This window comes from Benincasa hispida, chromosome 10 (genome assembly GCF_027475165.1).
Source record: "Benincasa hispida cultivar pf3 chromosome 10, pf3_genome.v1.1, whole genome shotgun sequence".
NCBI lineage: Eukaryota > Viridiplantae > Streptophyta > Magnoliopsida > Cucurbitales > Cucurbitaceae > Benincasa > Benincasa hispida.
The window spans coordinates 51,857,366-51,879,646 of record NC_143487.1 but is presented as its reverse complement, the minus strand read 5'-3'; the positions used below and the strand labels follow the sequence as shown (position 1 = coordinate 51,879,646).

Below are 22,281 nucleotides of genomic sequence, written 5' to 3'. Positions count from 1 at the left end.
GAGACTCGACTTGGATCTGGGTGGAGGAGGACGTCGGCGGCTCGAATCTGGTCGGGCTGAGAGCGGCGGACGTGTGGCGAAGGAGTCGGCTAGGCTGAAGCTTACCCGGCGAGCGGCGGTGGAGACTAGCTTGGGCTCGGGCGGCGGCAGTCTGGACGAGCGCTCGGTTGGAGAGTTGGGCGACTGGCGGCGTGTCTGACCGGCGGGATTTGGCTAGCCGGAACCCACGAATGGCGGCGATTGGACGGCTGAGAGGCGCGGCGCAGTGAAGCGGCGTGGAAGCAGAAAATCGGGGGGGGGGGGGGGGGAGGGTCCTTTTTATTTTAAAAAAATACTAATAATAATAATAAAAAATAATAATAATAATAAAAGGAAAATAGTATAACTCTAATTAAATCCTTTCCTTGACCCACTTTATACTATTTAATTCCTTTCCTTTTTCCAAAAATAATTAATTCATGTCATAACTTTTCAAATTGAATAATTTTTGAATAATTTCACGACAACACTTAAATCCTCGCACTTATACTTTAAATTCAAAATTCTAAACATGCCCTTCAACTAAGGATAATTACTGAAAAATGAAAAGTTTTACATTATTAATAAATAAACAAAAAGGTGTGGGATGTTACATTATCTCTTCACTCTCAATGGCTCTTCTTTCTTCCTCGCTGAAATCTCTTATTTAATTCTTCTTCTTGTGCTCTTAGAAAATTTGCATCTTTTTCTTCTTCTTCTTCTTCTTCTTTGGGTGATAGATCGTATTTTGGTTTGCATGTTCGTTCCATTGAAACTTGGCACATCAAACTCTATTCTATTTGGATGACTTCTGTAACATATTTTCTTATAGAACTACATAGTTCTTCGAAGTTTTCTTATATAGCCTCTATAAGCTTTGCATCTCTAACGCGAATTTTAACTTGCCTTCTTCTTTGATGGAACATGGTTGCAAAATAAAAACAAAGTTAAAGAATAAGTAAACCTCACAATTCAATCCCTTGAAGTTCACTTGTGTTTTACACTCTTTAATATAGACGCTCTCCAACAAAACAAATGCTCTCAAAAGGTGCTGAGCCAAAATTTTGCAACCAAGATAAAAAAAGCAAACAAAAAATTAACCAAGAATGAGTGTAAAGTGTCAAACTCAAGCAAAGAACTAGTAGAATCAACAAAAACAAGAACTAAAATTCAAGAACCTAATCTTCAACATTCAACAAACTAGACAAAAACGCACAAAAAAAAAACAATTTATTTAGAATCAAGAATTTAATATTCAAGATTTATAACATAAAAAAATCAAACAATTAAGCAACCAATGATAAAAAGGAAACAAAAAAATTAGGAATAAAAACTAAAGACTCTAATTTTATCGAAACCCCAATTTAATCTCAGTAAACAAATACACTTTTAAACAACCAATCTTTTCTTCTTAGCAGCTTAAAACTTATGAAACTTGAGTTGCTTCCTTGAAGTGATTGCTTGAATTTTTTTTCTTTTCTTCCTTCCATTAAGGATCCAAAATTTTGCCTTTTTTTTTTTTTTTTTTTTTTAAAAAAAAATTTCCCTTGGATTTTCGTATTTCGGAGAATTAAAAAATTTTGTTCTTTTTTTTCTCACGACTACCAGCCCTCAACTCGCCAATTCTTTTATTTCTCAATTCTCTTGCTCAACTTCCAATGCCACAAGTCTTTCAATTTTCTTTTTGACTCAATTTTGACCCAACTTTTTTTCTTTTCAAAACAACACAACAAGAACCCTAAATAGACTTAACAAAAAAAAAAAAAAAAAAAAAAATCATATAAAACATATACTTAAGATCCTGACTCTGATACCAAATGATACGAAAACTCTAGAAATTAAAAAATTAGGAACCCTTTGATTTCAATTTAGTGTACCTTGAAAATCTCCTTTAGAGTTGGCCTTTCTATCTTGATGGCAACATGCACCATTTCTTCTAAATCTGCACAAGGTCGGATCTCTTCTTGATCAGTAAGTATATCAACAATCTCCTCATTAAGTCCTTTGTAGAATATATTCATGGTAGCTTCCTCATCCTCATATATATTAATTTTCTTAAGTAACCAAATCTATTGAGTTACCAAGGGGACCTTATGAACCTGTAGCTTGAAGCTCTAACGGTACGTGAATAACTAACTAAACTCTTTAATCACGATATCCACCATTCGTTAACTATCGAGTACTTTACTAAAGACTGACAGCTATACTCTTCGCACTACAGATATATTTCTGTGTCTATTGGATATAACCAATCAACAATACTATGACCCTTCACAAATCGCTCATAAGTACAGCTGGGCCAATTTACCGTTTTGTCCATGTAGTTACATATAACTCCTTAAGTATCACTGATTCCTCTAATGAACAATACATCATAGTCCTACTATGAGTGAATACTTCTCAGGCCATGAGAAGGTGTGGTGCCACATTGTTCAAGTCCCGGAATCAGTTCTTAAGGGAGCAATATATCTACTTAGCCCTGCTTTAAGGAAGGAGTAAATTTCGTCTTGTATAGCTGAGTTCCCAACTCTCCAATCAGACGAATCCCTAAAGTGATAGGTTTGAGTCGGTGATCTAGCCACTTGCCCCCATGCAAATCAAAGGATCGCTTTCATAGGCAGGAGTTCCCAACTCACTCAGGATCAAGGTCATGTTACCTATGGTCCTCCTAGTGAAATGAAAGTCTCTGTCATGAACGACGTTATATAACGAGACTAAACATTTTTTGGTCCGGTCTTATACAAACTCCTTTGTATAGGATACCTCCGCTTGCATGTCTCTACATGAATGATCAGGATCAGATTATTTGTAGCACTTTACAACACTTGTAACATCTACAAAGCGGGACGTATCCGTAGTGTCACTAGGATAAGGTTTCCCTCATTTATTCATATACTACAGACCATTTAGATTATCACTTAAGGCATGATCCACTTGTATGTCTCCATATATATGCTTAAGTTACAACGATAACCAGGGATCTTAGTTTATTGGTTTGTGGTTAATGCAATTAAAATATCCCATATTTCATAGACAATAGTGAAGAAAGTATCTCATATTATTACATCATAAATGTTTGTTCATACACGTGTTTACAAACTACAGGACCTTACGAGATTTAGGGCATCAACCCCAACAATCTCCACATACAGTTCAAGACTCAAGATAGCCTTGGATGTTAATTTATTATATTTAGGGTTACTGAGAAAAAATAGACAACAATACAAACAATAACATTTATTAATTTAACATCAATAACTCTTTATTAATGACGACCAATTAATAACATTTACTATCTACGATTTTTAGGGCATAAAACCCAACAATTTCATCATACAATATCTTCTCTAGGTTAAATTTGGCTTGGCTTTTATTTGTTAGAGTCAACTAGGAAGAAAATGATGATTGGAACTGGTTATACTTCTTTACCTTTCAAAAATATTTATCCACGAGTTTTTTTAAGAGGGGAAGGTTCGCACCACAAATTTCAGAAATTACTTCAAATATCTCGTAAGTTTCTTTTTCTAGAAAAAGGACCTTTTCAAAAGGAGTGCGCATGATTTTCTTATGTATAGTCTCCCACATTGCTAAGACAACGTGACGTTGAACATTAGAAACTGCATTGGCAGCAAAAAATCCAGACACCTCAGAGGTAGCCAGGGGCTAGGAAGTTCCTTGATCGCAAGAGGACGAGCCAGAATTGCAATTGTGCCAACATGAGGCCCCAGAATTTCCAGTAAGGGTAGGTGCACATTCATAACCATTTAGACTCGCCAAAGCTTTTGAAGTTTCCTCAGGTTGTAAGTCTTTCTCTACTAAAGGGACGTTGGAACAACCAACCTCCTTGATTAGAGGATTTAAAACTTCGACATTCCTGATGTCTACTTTCCTCTTGATGTGGTGAATGTCTTCAGAAGTAGCATAAACTCGAGAAGACTGTCTTACAGGTTTCGCTGGCAACACTTCAGAAGTACCAATTCTCTTAATGGTTGAATCCACAGTAAAGGTTCTCATTAAAGAATCTTCACTTTGTTGCTCTGCAAGTTCTTGAAGTGAGTTGTTCAAGGGTGACCAAAAAAAAAAATAAAAATAAAAGAAATAAATAAATAAAAATAATAAAAAATAAACCATATTGTCAAAAAAATGGGATATGAAGATTAAAAGAGAAGGGTCGATGTACCAATAAGTTGGGAGCACTAGGGACCTCTAGATCGTCTTGATCCCTTTCAAAAAAGCCATTACCCAACGCCTTTAACTTCTTGAAGGCCTTTTCCAATGATGGTCACTAGTGCTACTATGACTCTCCTCTTCAATTAGGCCGGTGTGAAGCATCTGTTTGTCTTCTAAACTTTTTAGAAGATTTCTTTTAGAGTTGTTTTCTACCGTGCTAACAGCATGACATGCAACAACTTTTGGTATTTTCTTCGGATAGTCGTTATAGAAGTTCTCTGGAAGGAAATCTGTTAGTGTCACATGTCGCCTGGGTTAAGAAAAGTCTTCTGCTTCCTCCTCCATAAGCTTAGGCTTTCAAGCCTTCTTTTTTTCTTCTTCTTTTTTTGAGTCTTGTACCCTCTTCTATACTTTTGATAGAAGCGTGACTCTTTTTTGGTTAGAACTTGACTTTCTTTTTTTTTTTTCTCAATGAGTCACAAGGATTCATCCCTCATTATCATCATCGTCAATATGTTCATTTCTGTTCTTTGAATCTGTCATCCGGATAGCTTACTAAAATCGAACAATTACAGTTTTGAGGGTCCCAAACTAGACCAAGCTTTCTGTTTCATCATAAAGCGTAGTTGATGCTGGAACACTTGAAGTTACTATGACTGCAACATGATTTGTTTAAGCCACTTCATCCAGATCCACCTCAATCTTCTTCTCACAAGCCACCTTAGAATTAGCTCCTTCAACACAAAGCATTTTTCGACTGGATGGCTAACGACCTTGTGATACTTGCAATAACTAGGATTGTCCACTTTTCTTACTTGTTCTGGTCATTTGCATTCTGACAGTTGAATAAGTTTCTTTTCCAGCAGTTGCTCAAGCATATCCACAACATCAGAACTAGGAAATGGATAAACCTTATCCTGCCTTTCTTTCAGAGTTAGGGGATGTCTTTCACCTCTGTCATCCATCTTCTTAATTTTTTTCTCCTTTCCTTTGAAAGAAAATTTTAGTGGGATCGTATTAACGATCATTTACTCATTTGTGGTACTATTCGTAATCTTTTCAGTGCCTTTTACTTCTTTCTTATCTTTCTTCACTTCAGGGATCAGGAAATCCTTATTTCTCCTATTAGCAATGCTTAGCTCCATACCTGAGCGTGAGTCACCAATTCTTCAAACAATCGGGGTTTTATCCCCTGTAGAATGTAGAAAATACCCCAATGCATGCCTTGGGTGCACATCTCCACAACAGACGATTCGATGAGTCTATCTTTGTAGTCAAGACTTAGAGTTCTCTATTGATTGATGTAGTCAATGACTGGCTCTCCCTTTCGCTGCTTGGCATTTGTTATATCCATCATGCTAATAGTACGCCTAGTGCTACAAAAGTGGTTTAGGAACTCTCTTTCAAGTTACTCCCAGTTGTTGATCACCTCTACTCTAGATTAGTGTACCAATCAGAAGTGTTCCCATCAAAGTTCGGACAAACTGCTTGACTAGCAAACCTCTTCTAGTTTCCATGTTTTCACATGTTTCTACAAAGTGGGCAATGTGTTGCTTCAGGTTTCCCTTTTCATCGAATAGCTAGAACTTTGGGGGTTGGTACCCAACAGGCATCCTTAAGTTGTCAATTCCCTTAGTGTACGACTTGGAGTACATAAAAGAAGTTCGAGACAGGCCTCCATACTGAGCTCTTATGGAGTCGGTGATCATATCTTGCAGTTGTTGAACTGACAATGAGGCAATGCAGTTGATTCTGCGAAAAATTTTCCTACAACACGGTATTCCCTTTATCATTGGCTTTGATAACAAGAGTTTGACTCGACTTAGCAGTTTCATGTGCTTTCATCTGTTCTCTTAAGGCAGCGATTTCATGATCTCACTCCTCTATAGCTTTCATCAGAAAATTTATATTTCTTTCCATCTCTTCCTTGGCCACCTCGGCTATTACATCTGCCATATTACATCCAGGTGTGATTCCATTTTTGACTTGCTGAAGGCAGAAGTAGAGTTTTCAAACAAAAGATTTTCATTGATGAAAATCCCGCCTTTAGAGTTTCAAGATGTTATGTGTGAAGATGGAACCATGCTCTTACTCCTGTATAACCGCTTTTAAATGATTGAGGGAGTTGCTTGCAGCAGTTATCTTGGATGTAGCTTTTTTTGGTGTCATTGATTTGTTTGAACGTTGAGAGAGATGAAAGGTAGAGATGTCCCACTAGGCATGCCAATTTGTTTGCACGATGTTTTCGGAGAAATTTGTTTCGTGGAGTTAAACTTGAATTGATGTTGATTTAATGTGAATGCGGTTTGATCTCTAATACTTGATCCTCATATTCCATCTCAGTTTGATGCATACGCTTAACTTGGGGAAGTGAAACACGTGATGTTTTTGAAGTTTAAGTCTTGGAAGAGTCTTGGATCTTCAGAACTTGAGCTTCAAGGAGTGGTTCAATCTTCAGGAGTCTAGAAGTCTTCTGATTGTAGAGAATTCCCTCTTAACTATTTGGAGTGTAGGATTTTTGACCCCCACAAATGAAGAGAACTCCTCTATTTATAGAGTTCTCAGGTAGGCTTGGTGAGCTTGGGCTTAGTTGGTCCATGAATCTAGCCCTTGAGCCCATTTAATTGGATTTGAGCCTAATTTGGCTCAAATTAAGCCTATTTTTGGATTCAATTGAATCCTAGCCCAAATCATAATATCAAATTGGACCAAATTAATTTCATCCAATTCAATGGTCATGATGAAAACAAGTGACATCATCGTAATCCGCCAATTTACATCTTCAATTTCAATTTGGAATAAATGTCAACTTTTAATTGGTCCTAAATTTGATTATTTATAATTTCGTCATTAATTTAAGAAATGACGTGGAAATTTGTGATTGGTCCAAAATTTATCCTTCAATAATGTTGATTTTGAAAGATATTTCTGAAAAAAAATAAAAAAATAAATCTAAATTAGTAAATAAATATTTTATGATTTGTAAACAAGTTAAGATGTCTATTATATATATTATGTTTACATTAATGACATTTTGTTGCTTTTTTTATTTAATAATTTTTCTATGATAGAATGGAAATATTGATTCACTTTTAATGCCGATATCGAATCCGTAGAAACGTAGAAATATCAATGAAAATTTGATATGTCGAGGAAAATTTAATATTTTGTATGAGAGTTAGAATGTGATTAAGTTAGAAGAGAAAAGAACTTCAAGATTTTCTAAGTGACTAAGTGTAATTTTTGTCTTAGCTATGCTTTTTTGTATTCCTTAACTTTAGCTGTCTTGTTTCTTTCCTTTATCAATGTTCGTAGGAAAAGGGGGGAGGAAAAATGCACTCGTTTTATGTTATGCGTTAATCTCCATATATCGACAGTCATGCGTTGGATTGGAAAATATGCAATATGAAGCACATATACGATGACCATGCGTTCCTGTCACAAGCTTTCTTGCTTTTTCGCCAAGTATAACGAGATCGTAAGTTTCTCGGGATGACCCGAGGTTGAACACAAGGACTCGTAACTCAATAATGTTTGTGAAGTAGTGCGTTTGAGGCGATGAATAAAAGTAAAAAGACAGAAGTTAAAGGATTATGCGCTACTCCTACTCCTAACTAAACAGATTGAGCAATGGAAATTTAACTAAGAGAATTGGTAGAGATGCAACAATTGTTAACGTATAATAAGGTGACTTCATTATGTTTAGTCACTTGAGTAATCCCAGCTCGCCACACAAACGCATCGCACACCTCTCGGTGGTAGCCGCATGCTTATATCTCTATAATGCATGGTTGCATTGAGTATAAGATCGTTCCTATCTCTAGGAATAAAGCTTACTTTGCTTTAGTGTGTTCCACTACTTACCCTCTCCGGCAGTTAGTTGTAGCTAATCAGCTCATAGACAAGTATTACGACAGCCTCACACCAAGCAAAGAGGATCAACTCACTATACTTGTGCAATGCACACCTCTCGGTGGTTTGCTACATGCGTCATATCTCTAGGTCTCATGACTGAGTATGCGACTGTCTTTGATACTTAACTAAATGATGAATGTAGACGATGATAAAGAAGAAGAAGATGATGAAAATGGTGCTGAAGGAACTAAGAGATGCATTGATTACAAAATGTATTAATGTCTTGAGCCAAAATGTAATACAATACAGAGATAAGAGGAGAGATGGAAGGCCAGATGTAATCAATCTCTTGCTTTTCATCCGAAATGCGTCAAGGCTGCTAATGGTGCCATGGATGGATGGTGGAGTAGTCTTTCTCAAGCTCTATCTCCGGTGAAACTCCGATCGTCACTCGGAAGGGGCTGTAGAGGTGAAGAATCCTGAAAGAAAGTTTTGCTTGTGCTCTTATCTGTGATCACAAGAATCTTCCTTAAGGTAGAAACTCGAATGGTTTGAAGTTAAGCTCCAAGGCTCTATTTATAGATTTCAAATGCAGATAGTGCTGATATTCCATTCTAACTCACTGCTACTTTTGTCGCGGTATGGGAAATGTCAACATCATCTTATCTTGTTGATGCTCCCAAGGTACGCGTACATGCTTGTTTCTCCTGAAGTGTCAACGCATTCCACCCATCTCGCGATCAACCTTCTATCATGATTATCATCATGTGGACGCAACATTCCATGCGACGAACTGGTCTTCATGATGATTGTCAGTCTTGCAGCGGTCTGGGACCAACGCATGCGATCAATCCTTGCAATAGTTGCAAAAATAGACACTTTGATGTAGAATAATGCATGATATAGGGTTAGTGAGGATTTTCGGTGCTAATCGATGCAAGCTCACTTTTCCATATGAATTCTTGGTATTATTGAGGCATATTCTGCTTATTAACTCTCATAATTCTAAGTGAAAGACTACAATAGCTTGTATTTCTACAAGCTATCAATCAATAATTTTATTTTTAGAGCATTCAAAATTTCTTACTTCTTTGTCTTTGTTTATGTTTTTCTTTCATTTACTTACTTTAATAGTTCATCTTCCCAAGCAAACTTTCTTTCCTTTTCATTTTTTCTTTCAATATTAATGTCTTTATTTCTTCTCTTTATATTTTGCTTTCTTTTAGTATGTCTTAAACTTTGATGAAGTACATAAAAGAAGTTCGAGACGGGCCTCTACATTGAGCTCTGATGGAGTCGGTGATCATATCTTGTGGTTGCTGAACCGACAATGAGGCAACAAAAGTTGATTGTTGTGGCAAATTTTCCTACAACACGGTATTCCCTTTATCATTGGCTTTGACAGCAGGAGTTTGACTCGACTTAGTAGTTTTATGAGCTTTCATCTATTCTCTTAAGGTAGCGATTTCATGATCTCACTCATCTAAAACTTTTATCAGGAAATTTATATTTCTTTCCATCTTTGCTCTGGCCGCCTCGGCTGTTACATCCGCCATCATGACAGACACTACATCCAGGTGTGATTCCCTCTTTGACTTGCTGGAGGAAGAAGTAGAGTTTTCACACAAAGGATTTTTGTTGATGAAAATCCCGCCTTTAGAGTTTCAAGATGTTATATGCGATGATGGAACCATGCTCTTACTTTTGCATAACCTCTTTTAAACGATTGTGAGTGATGGACCCCGTGTAGAAGTTGCTTGCAGCAGTTACCTTGAATGCAATTTTTTTTTTTGTGTTATTGATTTGTTTGAACGTTGAGAGAGAGATAAGAGATAGAAATGTCCCGCTAGGCATGCCAATTTTTTTGCACGAGATTTCAGGAGAAACTTGTTTTGTGGAGTTGAACTTGAATTGATGTTAATTTGATGCGAATGTGGTTCGATTTCTAATACTTGATCCTCTGATTCCCTTTCAGTTTGATGCATACACTTAACTTGGGGAAATGGAGCACGTGATGTTTTTGAAATTTAAGTCTTGGAAGAGTCTTGGATCTTAAGAACTTGAGCTTCAAGGAACAGTTCAGTCTTCAGGAGTCAAGAAGTCTTCTGATTGCAGAGAATTCTCTCTTGACTATCTGGAATGTAGAATTTCTGACCCCCACAAATGAAGAAAACTCCTCTATTTATAGAGTTATTAGGTGGGCTTGGCAGGCTTGGACTTAGTTGATCCATGAACCTAGCCTTTTAGTCCATTTAATTGGATTTAGGCCTAATTTGGCACTTGGGTCAAATTAAGCCTATTTTTGGGTTCAATTGAATCCTAGCCCAAATCATAAAATCAAATTGGACCAAATTAATTTCATCCAATCCAATGGTCATGAGAAAACAAGTGGCATCATCGGAATCTGTCAATTTACGTCTTCAATTTCAATTTGGGATACATGTCAACTTTTAATTGGTTCCAAATTTGATGATTTGTAATTTCATCATTAATTTAAGAAATGATGTGAAAATTTGTGATTGGTCCAAAATTTATCCTTCAACAATGTTGATTTTGAATGATATTTCTGAAAAAAATTATGGTTTTTAAACAAGTTAAGATGTCTATTTTATATATTATGTTTCCATTAATGACATTTTATTTTTTTTATATTTCATAATTTTTTCTATGATAGAATGGAAATATTGATTCATTTTAATGTCGATATCAAATCCGTAGAAACATAGAAATATCAATGAAAATATTGACATGTCGAGGAAAATTTAATAATTTGAATGAGAGTTAGAATGTGATTAAGTTAGAAGAGAGAAGAACGACTAAGTGTAATTTTTGCATTAGCTATGCTTTTTCGTATTCTTTAACTTTCAGCTGTCTCGTTTCCTTCCTTTATCAATAAGTTTATTTTTAGAGCATTCAAAATTTCTTAATTCTTTGCTTTTGTTTATGTTTTTCTTTCATTTACTTACTTTAATAGTTCATCTTCCCAACCAAACTTTCTTTCCTTTTCATTTTTTCTTTCAATATTAATGTATTTATTTCTTCTCTTTATATTTTGCTTTCTTTTAGTATGCCTTAAAATCCCTTTTGGGATTCAAATATATGAGTGCCTTAAATAGGAGGAAAAGTCCCACCGTAGTCTTACTGCTTTTGATCTTATGTCTTATTGTTAATCTAACTTAATCACTTAGGTTAGCATATCATGTTATCTTCAATGTCGAAAGAGTTTTTTTTTTTTTATTTATACAATTATTGTAGAGTGGAAAATTGAACATTTGACCTCTTGAATCGAAGAACATGTCAATACCATTAAGTTAAGTTCACTTTAGCCGATGTCAAAAGAGTTGGATAAAACCATCGAAATAAAAGCAATATAGTAAAAGTATCTAGAAATAAGTTTTTGCTTTTTAATTTTAAAAATAAATCAATGTATACAGAACCATCTAATGTTTAATTTATTTAAGTTGTATTAGTCATATGTTCAATTATATTGCTTTTAGTCTCTTTAATGCATCTAAAAAAGAGCTTAATCCTTGAACTTTTAAAAGCATCTAATAGATCTAAGCTTTTAATTTTGTGTGTAATCGATCAAAATTTTTAAAAATTATTTGATTTATTAGATATAAAATTGAATTCTATGTTTAATAAAGCTTCGAACTTTGAATTATGTGTCAGGTAGATCTGTGAATTTTATGATATTAAAAAATTTATAGACTAAATTTGTAATTTAAGTTTTTTTTAGCTCCTATTTTTGTAAATAATATTTTACCTCAATTATGAAAATTTTTAATTTAATTTCATAAGGAACAAAATTCTTAAACAAATTAATGAATGATATTTATATTAATGTAAAGGTCATAAACATTGATTATCATTTAAAAAGCCGATGATTTGATTAAGCAAAATTTATACAATACAATAATAATAACTCAAATTAAATCCAACAATGAAGCTTTTGAATTTAAAAAACAAGACTTGTGTTCATGAACAAATGCATTTATTTAGGCAGTATGAAAATTAAGCATATAAAACGACGCCGTCGAAGTGAATTGACAGAAAGAGGTTTAAGTAGAAGGTTTCATCTCAGCTTTAATGGCAGAAACCAACTGATCATAAGCTTCAGCCCATGCCCCTTTCATCTCCACACTCCACATTTCTGGAATTCCTTCCTTTATCGTCTCCAAAAGAGCAAACTTTGTCACCTATAGGAAAAACAAGAAATACATCGCCACAGTCGTCAAACTGGAATTACGACAATCGAGTTTTGAAGTTTGGAGATCAAAATAGAATATGAATCTACCTCAAAATGTTCGTCGAGAACACCATACTTGAGGTGAGTGGCCCCTAGCCTTTTTATGGTGGTTTCTTTTGCGGCTGCTATGCCACCTTTTCGAAGTTGAACGGCTGACTCACAAGTCTACAAAATTCAACGCAAGTTCAGATATCATTTTTCAGTTTAATTCATGTCAATCTGAATATAACTCAACTGGTTAAAACATATGTCACTAGCTAAGAAGGTTAAAGGTTCAATTAAACTTACCAGAGTGAAAACATTCAAAGCATGAGGCTTCAACTTTGGGTTTTGCTCTAACGGAACTTTCGAGTCTCTCAAAAAGGGAAACATCTTTTGAGCAGAGGGTGCAATTTCAAATATCCTAAACTCCAACAAAAAAAAAAAAAAGAAAAAAAGAAAATATTCAATTCTAATCGTCAAATAAGACGAACCTTTCGATTTACGGAAATATCGAACAAAAAGAAGTAGAGTGTTATACTTGAGGAAGAATTTGAAAGCCAAATCAGCAGCATTCTTTTTCATGACAGTCCATGACTTGATTACAAGAGCCTCTTGCTCTTCAGTGAAAACTTTTCCTTCTCCACATGTTCCCATGTCTGTGTTTTTCTTTTGAGTAAATTCATATTGGAAGATCCTATTTATGCACTAACCCAACATATGCTTTCTTTTGTTTTGGATTCAAAATTTACCTCTTCATTGGAATGAAAAGCCATGGCAACTTGCTTTTTGCTTCTTTCATTCAAAGAATATAATAAATACAAAGCCATAGGGGCCCACAAGGCAAGGACTAGACATGTAAAAAAACAGGGGGCTGTCTTGAAAAACTGCCAATTTTGCAGGTTTCTTATTGGTTTTGGTTGGGGTTTGGTGGGATTCTTGTGGTGAAAAATAATGATGAATTTAGTTATGCGTTTAAAGTTGGTGCCTTGTGTCAATTTAATTTCATTTGGGGATTTTTTATAATTAAAAAAAAATTAGTTTTGGCATTGACTCACTGATCAAAGCATGGGAGTTGGTGTAATTATTTATTTTTCTATTTTATTTTTTGGACTGGAGTCGTTTGTTAGGTTGGGTAATTCTCCTTTGGCAAGTTTTTTTTTTAGGTTTATTTTATTATCAACCTTTGACCTCGAAAAATTCGTCGGATATTCAATTAAATGGTTTCAACACGACCATAGAATCAATATATGGTGGTTTGTCAACCTTTGGCTAAATATACAAATTTTAAGCTAGAAGCTTTATTTTTCCAAAAAGAGATATGTATTAGGTTAAATCAAGAATTTAAATATAGATATCGATATCAATAAAGATATTTCAATTTCACGGATATATCGATAAAATATCAATATCAACAAATATCTTTGTAAGTAAAAAAATTTATAATTTTTGTTTAGATTAATAATAAAGTTATTTTTACTCTCAAACTAAGCCATGAATATTGTTATTAGTATTTATATTGGATTAAATACATGACATTTCTTTAATGTTTTATGAGCATTTATAAAAGATATCAAAGATATCTATGGATATTACGAATATATAGACATATCAATGGATATCTTTATCCAAGTAAAATTACAAGTTTAGTCCTAAAACTTTTATGTTGATTGAACTTAAAAAAATATCTAATAGGTTAATTTTTAATTTATATTTAATATATTCCTAAACTTAAAAAAATCTAAACTCATTACAAACTTTTTTATAATTGGAAACCTATAAGAGAATTTATAAGAGAAGCTTTCTCGCGTTTCCTATGGCCTTCAAGTCAAAGTTAAATTTTTTCGTAGCCAAAATGCTTTGTGTTCAAGTTCTAACAGAAAGTGGCAGACTTTGCCGAAGACTAGAGTGTATGGGGACATTCCTAGGGGAGTTTTATATGCAGTGCAATATGCCCATAACACTTTGTCTAGTCTTTGTGCCCAATCCTTACGCGTCAGGTTGACAACTTTTTCCAACACTGTCTTGATTTCCCTGTTAGATATCTCAATCTGACCATTTATCTGGGGTGATATGTTGCGGCTATTTTGTTGTGAACGTTGTATTTGCTAAGAATTTTGTTGGCGATGTGATTGATGAAATGTATGCCTTCATCGCTTATAATAGTCGGGGAGCGCCAAAGCAAGTGAAGATGTTTTTCTGCAAGAATTTTGAGACGGTGATCGCATCATTTGAGGCACAGAAAATCGCCTCCACCCATTTGGATCATCGTCAACAGTTAACAAGAGGTAGTTGTAGCCATTAGATAGAAGAAATGGACCCATAAAATTTATCCACCAAACGTCAAATAATTCCACCTCCAGAATAACATTCATTGGCATTTCATTTTTTTCTGAAATGTTCCCGATGTTCTGGCACCTGTCGCACTTCATGATATATTTGCGTGCATCCTTAAATAAGGTGGCCCAGTAGTTTCCGCTCTGCAAGATCTTTGCACCTATGCGCTGACTTCTGAAGTGCCCACCATAGGGCAATTCATGACATTGATAGATGATGTGTTGAAATGTTGTTTCTGGAACGCATTGTCTTGAGATTTGGTCAGGACCTCTTTTGTACAAGTTAGGCTCGTTCCAATAATAGAATTTACAGTCGTGCACGAGCCTTTTCTTTTGTTGTGATGTATATTCTTCGAAAAAATGTTTGCAAACTAGGAAATTAACAATGTCCGCGTACTAAGGCAAGTACTCATCGATCTTTAAAAGAATTTCATCAGGGAATGAGGCATTTACAGAGGGTTGTATGCAATCATTTTTATGATTTTCAAGTCGTGATAGATAATCTGCGACTTTATTCTCTGACCATTTTCTATCTATTATTTATGTGTCAAACTCCTAAAGCAGTATGACCCATCTGATCAGTCTTGAACTTTGCATCCTTCTTTGTCATCAAGTATTTGATGGCAGAATGATCTGTGTGAATGACAATGTTCGCGTACCAAGGCAAGTACTCATCGATCTTGAACAACATTTCATCAAGGAATGAGGCGTTTACAGAGGGTTGTATTCAATCATTTTCATGATTTTCAAGTCGTGATAGATGATCTGCGACTTTATTCTCTGGCCCTTTTTTGTCTATTATTTCTATGTAAAACTCCTAAAGCAGTAGGACCCATCTGATCAGTCTTGGCTTTGCATCCTTCTTTGTCATCAAGTATTTGATGGCATAATGATCTGTGTGAATGATGACCTTCAATCCCAGCAGATAAGGTTGAAATTTTTCCATGGCAAAACCCACGGCCAGCAACTATTTTTCAGTGGTTGTATAATTCTTCTGGGCACTATTAAGAGTCTTACTTGCGTATGTGATGGGGTAAAGAATCTTTTCTATTCGTTGAGCCAAAGTTGCTCCCATCACATATCCACTAACCTCGCACATAAGCTCAAATGGTTTTGTCCAATCATGCGAGATTAGAACTAGAGCTGAAACTAACACACTCTTTAATTTCTCGAATGCGTTCAGGCAATTGGCATCGAAGTCGAAAGGTCTCTCAACCTCAAGCAGCATGTTCAGTGGTCTGGCAGTTTTTGAGAAATCCTTGACAAATCTTCGATAGAACCCAACATGTCCTAGAAAACTTCTCAAGGTCTTCATAATTGTAGGAGGCGGTAGCTTTTCAATGCCTTCAATTTTTGCTCTATCAACTTGTAGGCCAAACTTGGAAACCTTGAGTCCAAGAACAATCCACTTGGTCACCATGAAGTGACATTTCTCCCAATTAAGAACTAGATTCGTGTCCTCACACCTTTAGGATTTTCTCCAGATTCTCAAAACACACTTCGTACGTCCTTCCATAAACTATAAAATCGTCCATGAATATTTCAACGGAATCCTCAAGGTAATCTAAAAAGATAGCCATCATGCACCTTTAAAATGTGCTAGGGACGTTGTATAATCCAAAAGGCATGCGTCGAAAAGCAAACGTCCCATATGGGCATGTGAATGTCATTTCCTCTTGATCCTCGAGTGCGATCATAATTTGATTATACCCTGTGTATCCGTCCAAAAAGCAAAAGTAGTCGGTCCCCACTAACCTGTCTAGCATTTGGTCAATAAAGGACAAGGGAAAGTGATCCATTTTGGTCGTAGCGTTGATTTTTCGATAATCCATGCATATCCTCCAACCGGTGACTGTACACGTTGGTATTAATTCGTTGTTCTTATTGGGTACAACTGTCATTCCCCCCTTCTTTGGGGCACACTACACCGGGCTAACCCATGTGTTATCTGAGATGGGGAAAATAATTCATGCATCTAACCATTTAATGATTTCCTTTTCGACAACTTCTTTTATTGAAGGGTTCAGCCTGCATTGAGGTTCAACAGAGCCTTTCTGACCTTCCAATATGATTTTGTGCATGCAGAAGAATGGACTTATACCCTTAATGTCAGCAAGAGTCCATCCTAGTGCTTTAATGTACTTTTTCAATACTTTAAGTAGGATTGCTTCTTTTTCTTTGGAAAATGTGAATGATATGATAACGGATAAGATCTCATTCAGTCCAAGGTAAGTATTGTCTATTAGGTTAACAGGTGCTCAGGAAACAGGTTTACGAGTTTATGGTGGACTGTAGTTGTTATAAGAGGATTGACAATTACTGTCTTCACATCCCTTCTTTGGTGTAGAGGGTAATCTGGGGAGAGGTATGACAATTTGCTCTCAAATTTATTTTTTTCATTTTTTTCACTTCAGTCCTAGGTTTTCAAATTTTCAATTTAGCTAGTTTTTCGATTTTTTTTTTAAACAATGTTATTTTATTAATTATTAACAAAAATTGAGCTGGGCTGAAAGTATTGATAAAAATGAGATTGTGTAATCATGGGCCCGAAACACGATTACCTCTAAATCATGGACCGAGTTCACTTCACAACACGTGAATTGGAAGTGAGCTGGCATACGCAGATTGCCAGGCATACAGCGTTGACCATAGGTAATCGTAGACAGGATCCACAACTACCCTAAATCATGTACAGGGTACACGACTTAATGGTCCCCAAAAACCCCCCACGACCTTCTCCTTTCACTCTCTTCCTCATCTCAAACTTTCTCCCTTTTCTGCCTCTCTCTCACAATTGTCGTTTGTCGTCCTTGCTGTCGTATGTCTGAGTTCATTGCCATACGATTGGAAAACTATTTGTAACGATCTTTTGAACATTTGACCAGATGATTTGAAAGGCTCAAGATTGAGTATCATGTGGTTAACATTCCAATTTCCAAAGTTGCCTCCCGATGCCAATGATATCACCATACAGAGATATGCACAAGCATATATTATGCAGCTTATTGGAGGATTCTTATTCACTGACAAGTCAAACACTCTGGAAAACCGAGTGACTTGTAATTCAAAACTATTAATTTCATGTACACTTCTATTGTGAAATTAAAGAACTAATGAAATTATATTTGATCATGACTCTGTTTTTTATATTAAAAAACAAAATTATTAGTTAGAAATTTAAAAAAATATATAAAAATAATCAAATCGTGGACCCTATCTATGAGTTTGGTTCTTTGACCAAGTCCACGTGACTGACATGGACGCTAACTGGATTTAAAGGTAATCGTGTACTGGATACACGATTTTCCTTTCCACAAAAAATAACCCTATTTTTGTTAATACTTGACTTCACCATCACTTTTGAAATTTCTTTCCCATGTACTCATTTTTTTAGTCACTTTTAAAAATCACATTATACTTACCCAGTTTTTATCAAATTTACATCTCAATCTTTTATTGAAGATTTTACTTTACAGCCCTTCTATTAGTTCCACACTAGAGTAGAATTAAAAATTCAAAACTTTAACTACGAAAACAGAACAGTTGAATATTTTAGAATCAAAATTCTAAAAATTCTTGAACTAATATATATTTTCTTAAAGAAATATAGGGACGAACATTTGTTTAAATTAAACTGTAATAACTAATATTTTTTTCTCTAAAAAAAAAACTAATATATTTTTATATATTTTTTAAAACGGGCAAATGTGTTTAACTTTACACACAGAAGACTAGAGCTTCTCTGAAGATGGAATTTACCTTTTCGTGTGGAAGAAGTGGAAGAAGAAGCATTGAAATGGGGCATTAACCCCATCCATAGTTCACATCTGGTTTTGCCACAGCAGAAGAAAATGGAACTTCGACTCTCTCTTTCACCAAACACCTAACCTCCCCGTCTTCAACAACCAAGATTTTCCCTGGCGGGCATTCAGCTCTCGGTCTCTCTTCTTCAGTTGATGGCTGTTCGTATGCACTGGATATCTTCAAACGGGTAGCTCTCTTTGCTACGATCTGTGGCCCGAAACCGGACATGCTCAATATAGACACAACACCAACAATGGTAAACACTGCCTTGGCTGCTGCAGCTATGAGTGAACCCAATCCACTCCTCGACTTTCTCGTGCTTGCTTGTTGGCTGGTAGGTAACAACTCACTTGACTCCCTTTTAGCATCCTTTGTCATGTAGCTCAAGGTTACCCCATTGCGGGCAGATTTGCGAGCAGACATGAATGGAGATAAATGTTCATTGTCTAAGTGAAGAGGATATGGAGGACGACTTGGATATGGAGGAAGCATGAGGTCATGGTTGTTCTTTACTGCCTCCCCAGCAAAGGCAGAAGCTTCATTTATCACTTCTAAATGCTCTCCTTTGTACTCCTTGAGCTTGCCCAGTAGCATCTTGCGGCTCTGTTCAATCTCACAGAGGGCAGCTTCCCGTTCATATCGTTGTTGTTGTTGCAAATCCTTAAAATCACAAGAGAAACTGTTAGGATAATTCTTAACTGGAATCAAGATCTGGAATATACCCCCTCTTGAGTGAGCACACTCAAGCCTTAGACCACTCCACAGAATTGCCCGCTTTCACTCACTCACCCTCCTGTTATTTATAACAACATTCAGCAATTAACTTCCTATCTAATAACTTTTATACCTTTTACTAATACTATACTAATAGTCTTATCTAGGTATCTTGCAGAAACAAATTCAATTACCGCTGGAAGAATTTTCTGCATCATATAATTAGATAGCTAGGTATGCAAATATATTCAACAAATACAACATCGTCCCAGAGTTTTATTAATATAAATGGTAATGAAACAGAGCATAAACCAAACTATTATTCTGACATAACCTACATTTAGTACTATGATATGCGCTCAGGTTTCTCACGCAACTGTGAGTGCAAAGAAAACAAGAAAAGATTTGTGCTTCTAGCAATAACCCATCTATATAACCAAAGAAGTAAAACAAGAAAAGATTTGTGCTTCTAGCAATAACCCATCTATATAACCAAAGAAATACACACAACTTCACTAGCTTGTGTGACACAAAAAATACTTCCATTGATGATTTCTACAAAACAATGTTTACATAAGTGGTGGTCTACAATATTCAAATTATTCTCAAATCTTGCTCATTGCTTGTCGTTTTCTCTCGATAATTGCTTTGATTCGTTACACATAACAAGAAAATCATTTTCTTTTGTTTTCAAAATTGGTGTACAATTTTTAGAACCATCAAGAAATTACAAACAAGGAACACTTACCAAACACATATATTTATCAAAACAAAAAACAAGAAAGGGAAAAGTTGCCAAATGATCTCTAAGCTTCGTTTCCACACTGAGACATGATGGATGCTACAAATACAACCACCTATTATTTCAAAGCTAATCCTATAACATGCATCGAAGTTCAATTCAAAGCATTATGATTTGGCAACTAATCATGGAACTAAAGGTAAAAGTTCAAAATTATATTGCTTTTGAGCAGAGTAAAAAGAAGGAAGAGACAGACAGAGATAGAGATACAGAGAGAGAATATACTTTAGCAATACAATTCCAGGCCAAATTTGTTTACTATAATTCATAAAACAGGAAAAACTTTTAGAAATAACATGAAAAGCATGTTTGAAACATGTCAAGTAAAAATTTAACATTGAAGAAAAGGAACCGAACAATGTCTCATTTGACAGAGAAATTCAATAAGGAGTTGCAAAGTTTCAATTCACTTTCTTTCTACCACAATGACAAATTCAGCAAAAGTAGGGAAAATGAAGAAAAGAAAAACGAAACCCAGATAAGAACAACTGTCATATGAAACAATAAATACAATTCAAATAAAATTACATTGTAAGTCAAAAGCAGCACAAAGTCAGAGACCCAAAAATTAAGAAGTGTGAAAGAAGAGAGAAAAAAAAAATGCCCTAATTAAGAGAGAACCTGCAGTGAGGAGAGTTGGGTCTCCAAGGACTCAAGGGCATCGCAGATATTCAAAAGTCGTTCCACTTCTTCATCGTCCTCCGTATCGCCGACCGGAGTTTGGGAGCCGGAACCGCCGTCGTTGACGGCCCCATTTGCCGTTCCGGCAGAAGGGTGTTGTCGGAGGGAGGAGGTGGTTGTTGCCTTGTGAATGCAGTTGCTGATCTTCAATCGGAGCTCCGTGGCTCTGCCCAGAACCATGTCTATGCCGTCTTCTTCCATGGACGCTGCTTGCTCCGGCTGCACCAAGACTAGGGTTTTGAGGGGAAGGAAGGAAATGGAAAAAAAGGGAAGTGGGGTTTTGAAAAGCACTAGACTAGGAATCAGAAGGCGCCAACATAAATAGTTTCTGGTGGCCAAATTAGAAGATTACAAGTGATTCTTGAGCTGTCACTATGGATATATTGATTGGCCATGGCAAGTCTGACCCAACACTTATTCGCTTAAACGGATTCTATCAATTGGTACACACAAGGGCAAACCAAAAAAAATGGAAAAAAAACCGAACCAAACCACATTGTCAATAAAGCAACAATTAGAGAGTCATTGAATTGACCAAATTGTCAATAAAGTAACAAAAGAAAGGTTTGCAACGAAAGGACAGATTTGGCATAAATATTACTTATATATTAGGGATTTACACATAAAAAGACATTTTTATGGGTCCAAATTACAACAATGTCTTTTACTTTCTATTTATTTTAAAATGGTCAGATGGATTGATTATTTACCCTAATATTATGGTTCATTTACAACTCTCCCATCTTCCGTATCTTGTCTCTACGCACGTCAATTAAGAATTTAAACCCCACTTTTTCTCTCTAAATTCTCTCTCTCTCAAAACTCATGTCAACCTCACTAGTTCCACAATCGTCGCTCGTGTCTTCGACCGTCGAAGATCCTTTTCCACCACATGCAGCTGTTGACCAAAGTTTACTATGGATCTTCGTTCAAGCGTTCGAGTTTCGTCATAAATTTCCGTTCTAGCTCCGTCGACCATCGAGCTCCGTTGGCCTTCGTCAACAACTCCATCAAGTGTTCGTCTCATGTTTCAAATCTAAGCTCCATTCGTACCGTCGTGTGGAGAGTTGATCGTCGAGCGTTCGTTTAAGCATCCATCTTCGTTCGAGCATTCGTTCATTCCTTCACCGTGGATCTTTGTCCAAGAGTTCGAGCTCTGTTGTGGATCTTCGTTCTAGCTCCTCGATCGTCAAGCTCCATCGGCCTTTGTAAACAGTTTCACTTGTGGTATATATCCAAAATTTCAGAGTTTATTTCAAATAATCCGTATATATCCCCCAAGTTTATTTCAAATACTCAATATATATCGATTGATTTGGTCAATGAATCTAAGGTTTTAGATGGATGGACAATGAATCCAGATGTATTTGTACTTTTCTTTCAAATTTAAATATATATGGATTTACTGTGGATGTAATATCGTTTACACTGTTGTTTAAAAATATACTATTGTTTAAATATAGTTATTCTGCGATATTATACTGTATATTATATATATATATATATATATATAACCTAGGTGTGACATTTTCTACTTTTTCCTTCAACATCCTTCAACTTTTCCTAACTAATGGTTTTAAACCCAAAATCTCAAATTTTCGATCGGGTCACAATACACTGTTTTTTAAATATATATGATTGCTTATTTCAAATAATCCATATATATATGTATG

At 35.6% G+C, this 22,281-nt stretch overlaps 2 protein-coding genes across 2 annotated transcripts; both read right to left on the bottom strand.

Annotated features, from left to right (window-relative positions):
- Positions 1–11,908: 11,908 nt before the first annotated feature.
- HB1 (hemoglobin 1) lies at positions 11,909–13,057 on the bottom strand. The gene is made up of 4 exons (XM_039046553.2): positions 12,813–13,057; positions 12,581–12,695; positions 12,341–12,457; positions 11,909–12,242 (listed from the first exon to the last, which is right to left on the bottom strand). Exons 1-4 carry the CDS (start codon positions 12,926–12,928, stop codon positions 12,105–12,107), a joined length of 486 nt encoding a protein of 161 aa, XP_038902481.2. The 5' UTR covers positions 12,929–13,057; the 3' UTR covers positions 11,909–12,104.
- Positions 13,058–18,157: 5,100 nt separating this feature from the next.
- Positions 18,158–21,065, bottom strand: PDV2 (plastid division2). The gene is made up of 2 exons (XM_090305777.1): positions 20,549–21,065; positions 18,158–19,071 (listed from the first exon to the last, which is right to left on the bottom strand). The coding sequence occupies exons 1-2, from the start codon at positions 20,807–20,809 to the stop codon at positions 18,412–18,414; spliced, it is 921 nt and encodes a 306-aa protein (XP_090161903.1). The 5' UTR covers positions 20,810–21,065; the 3' UTR covers positions 18,158–18,411.
- Between the last annotated feature and the right edge of the window lie 1,216 nt (positions 21,066–22,281).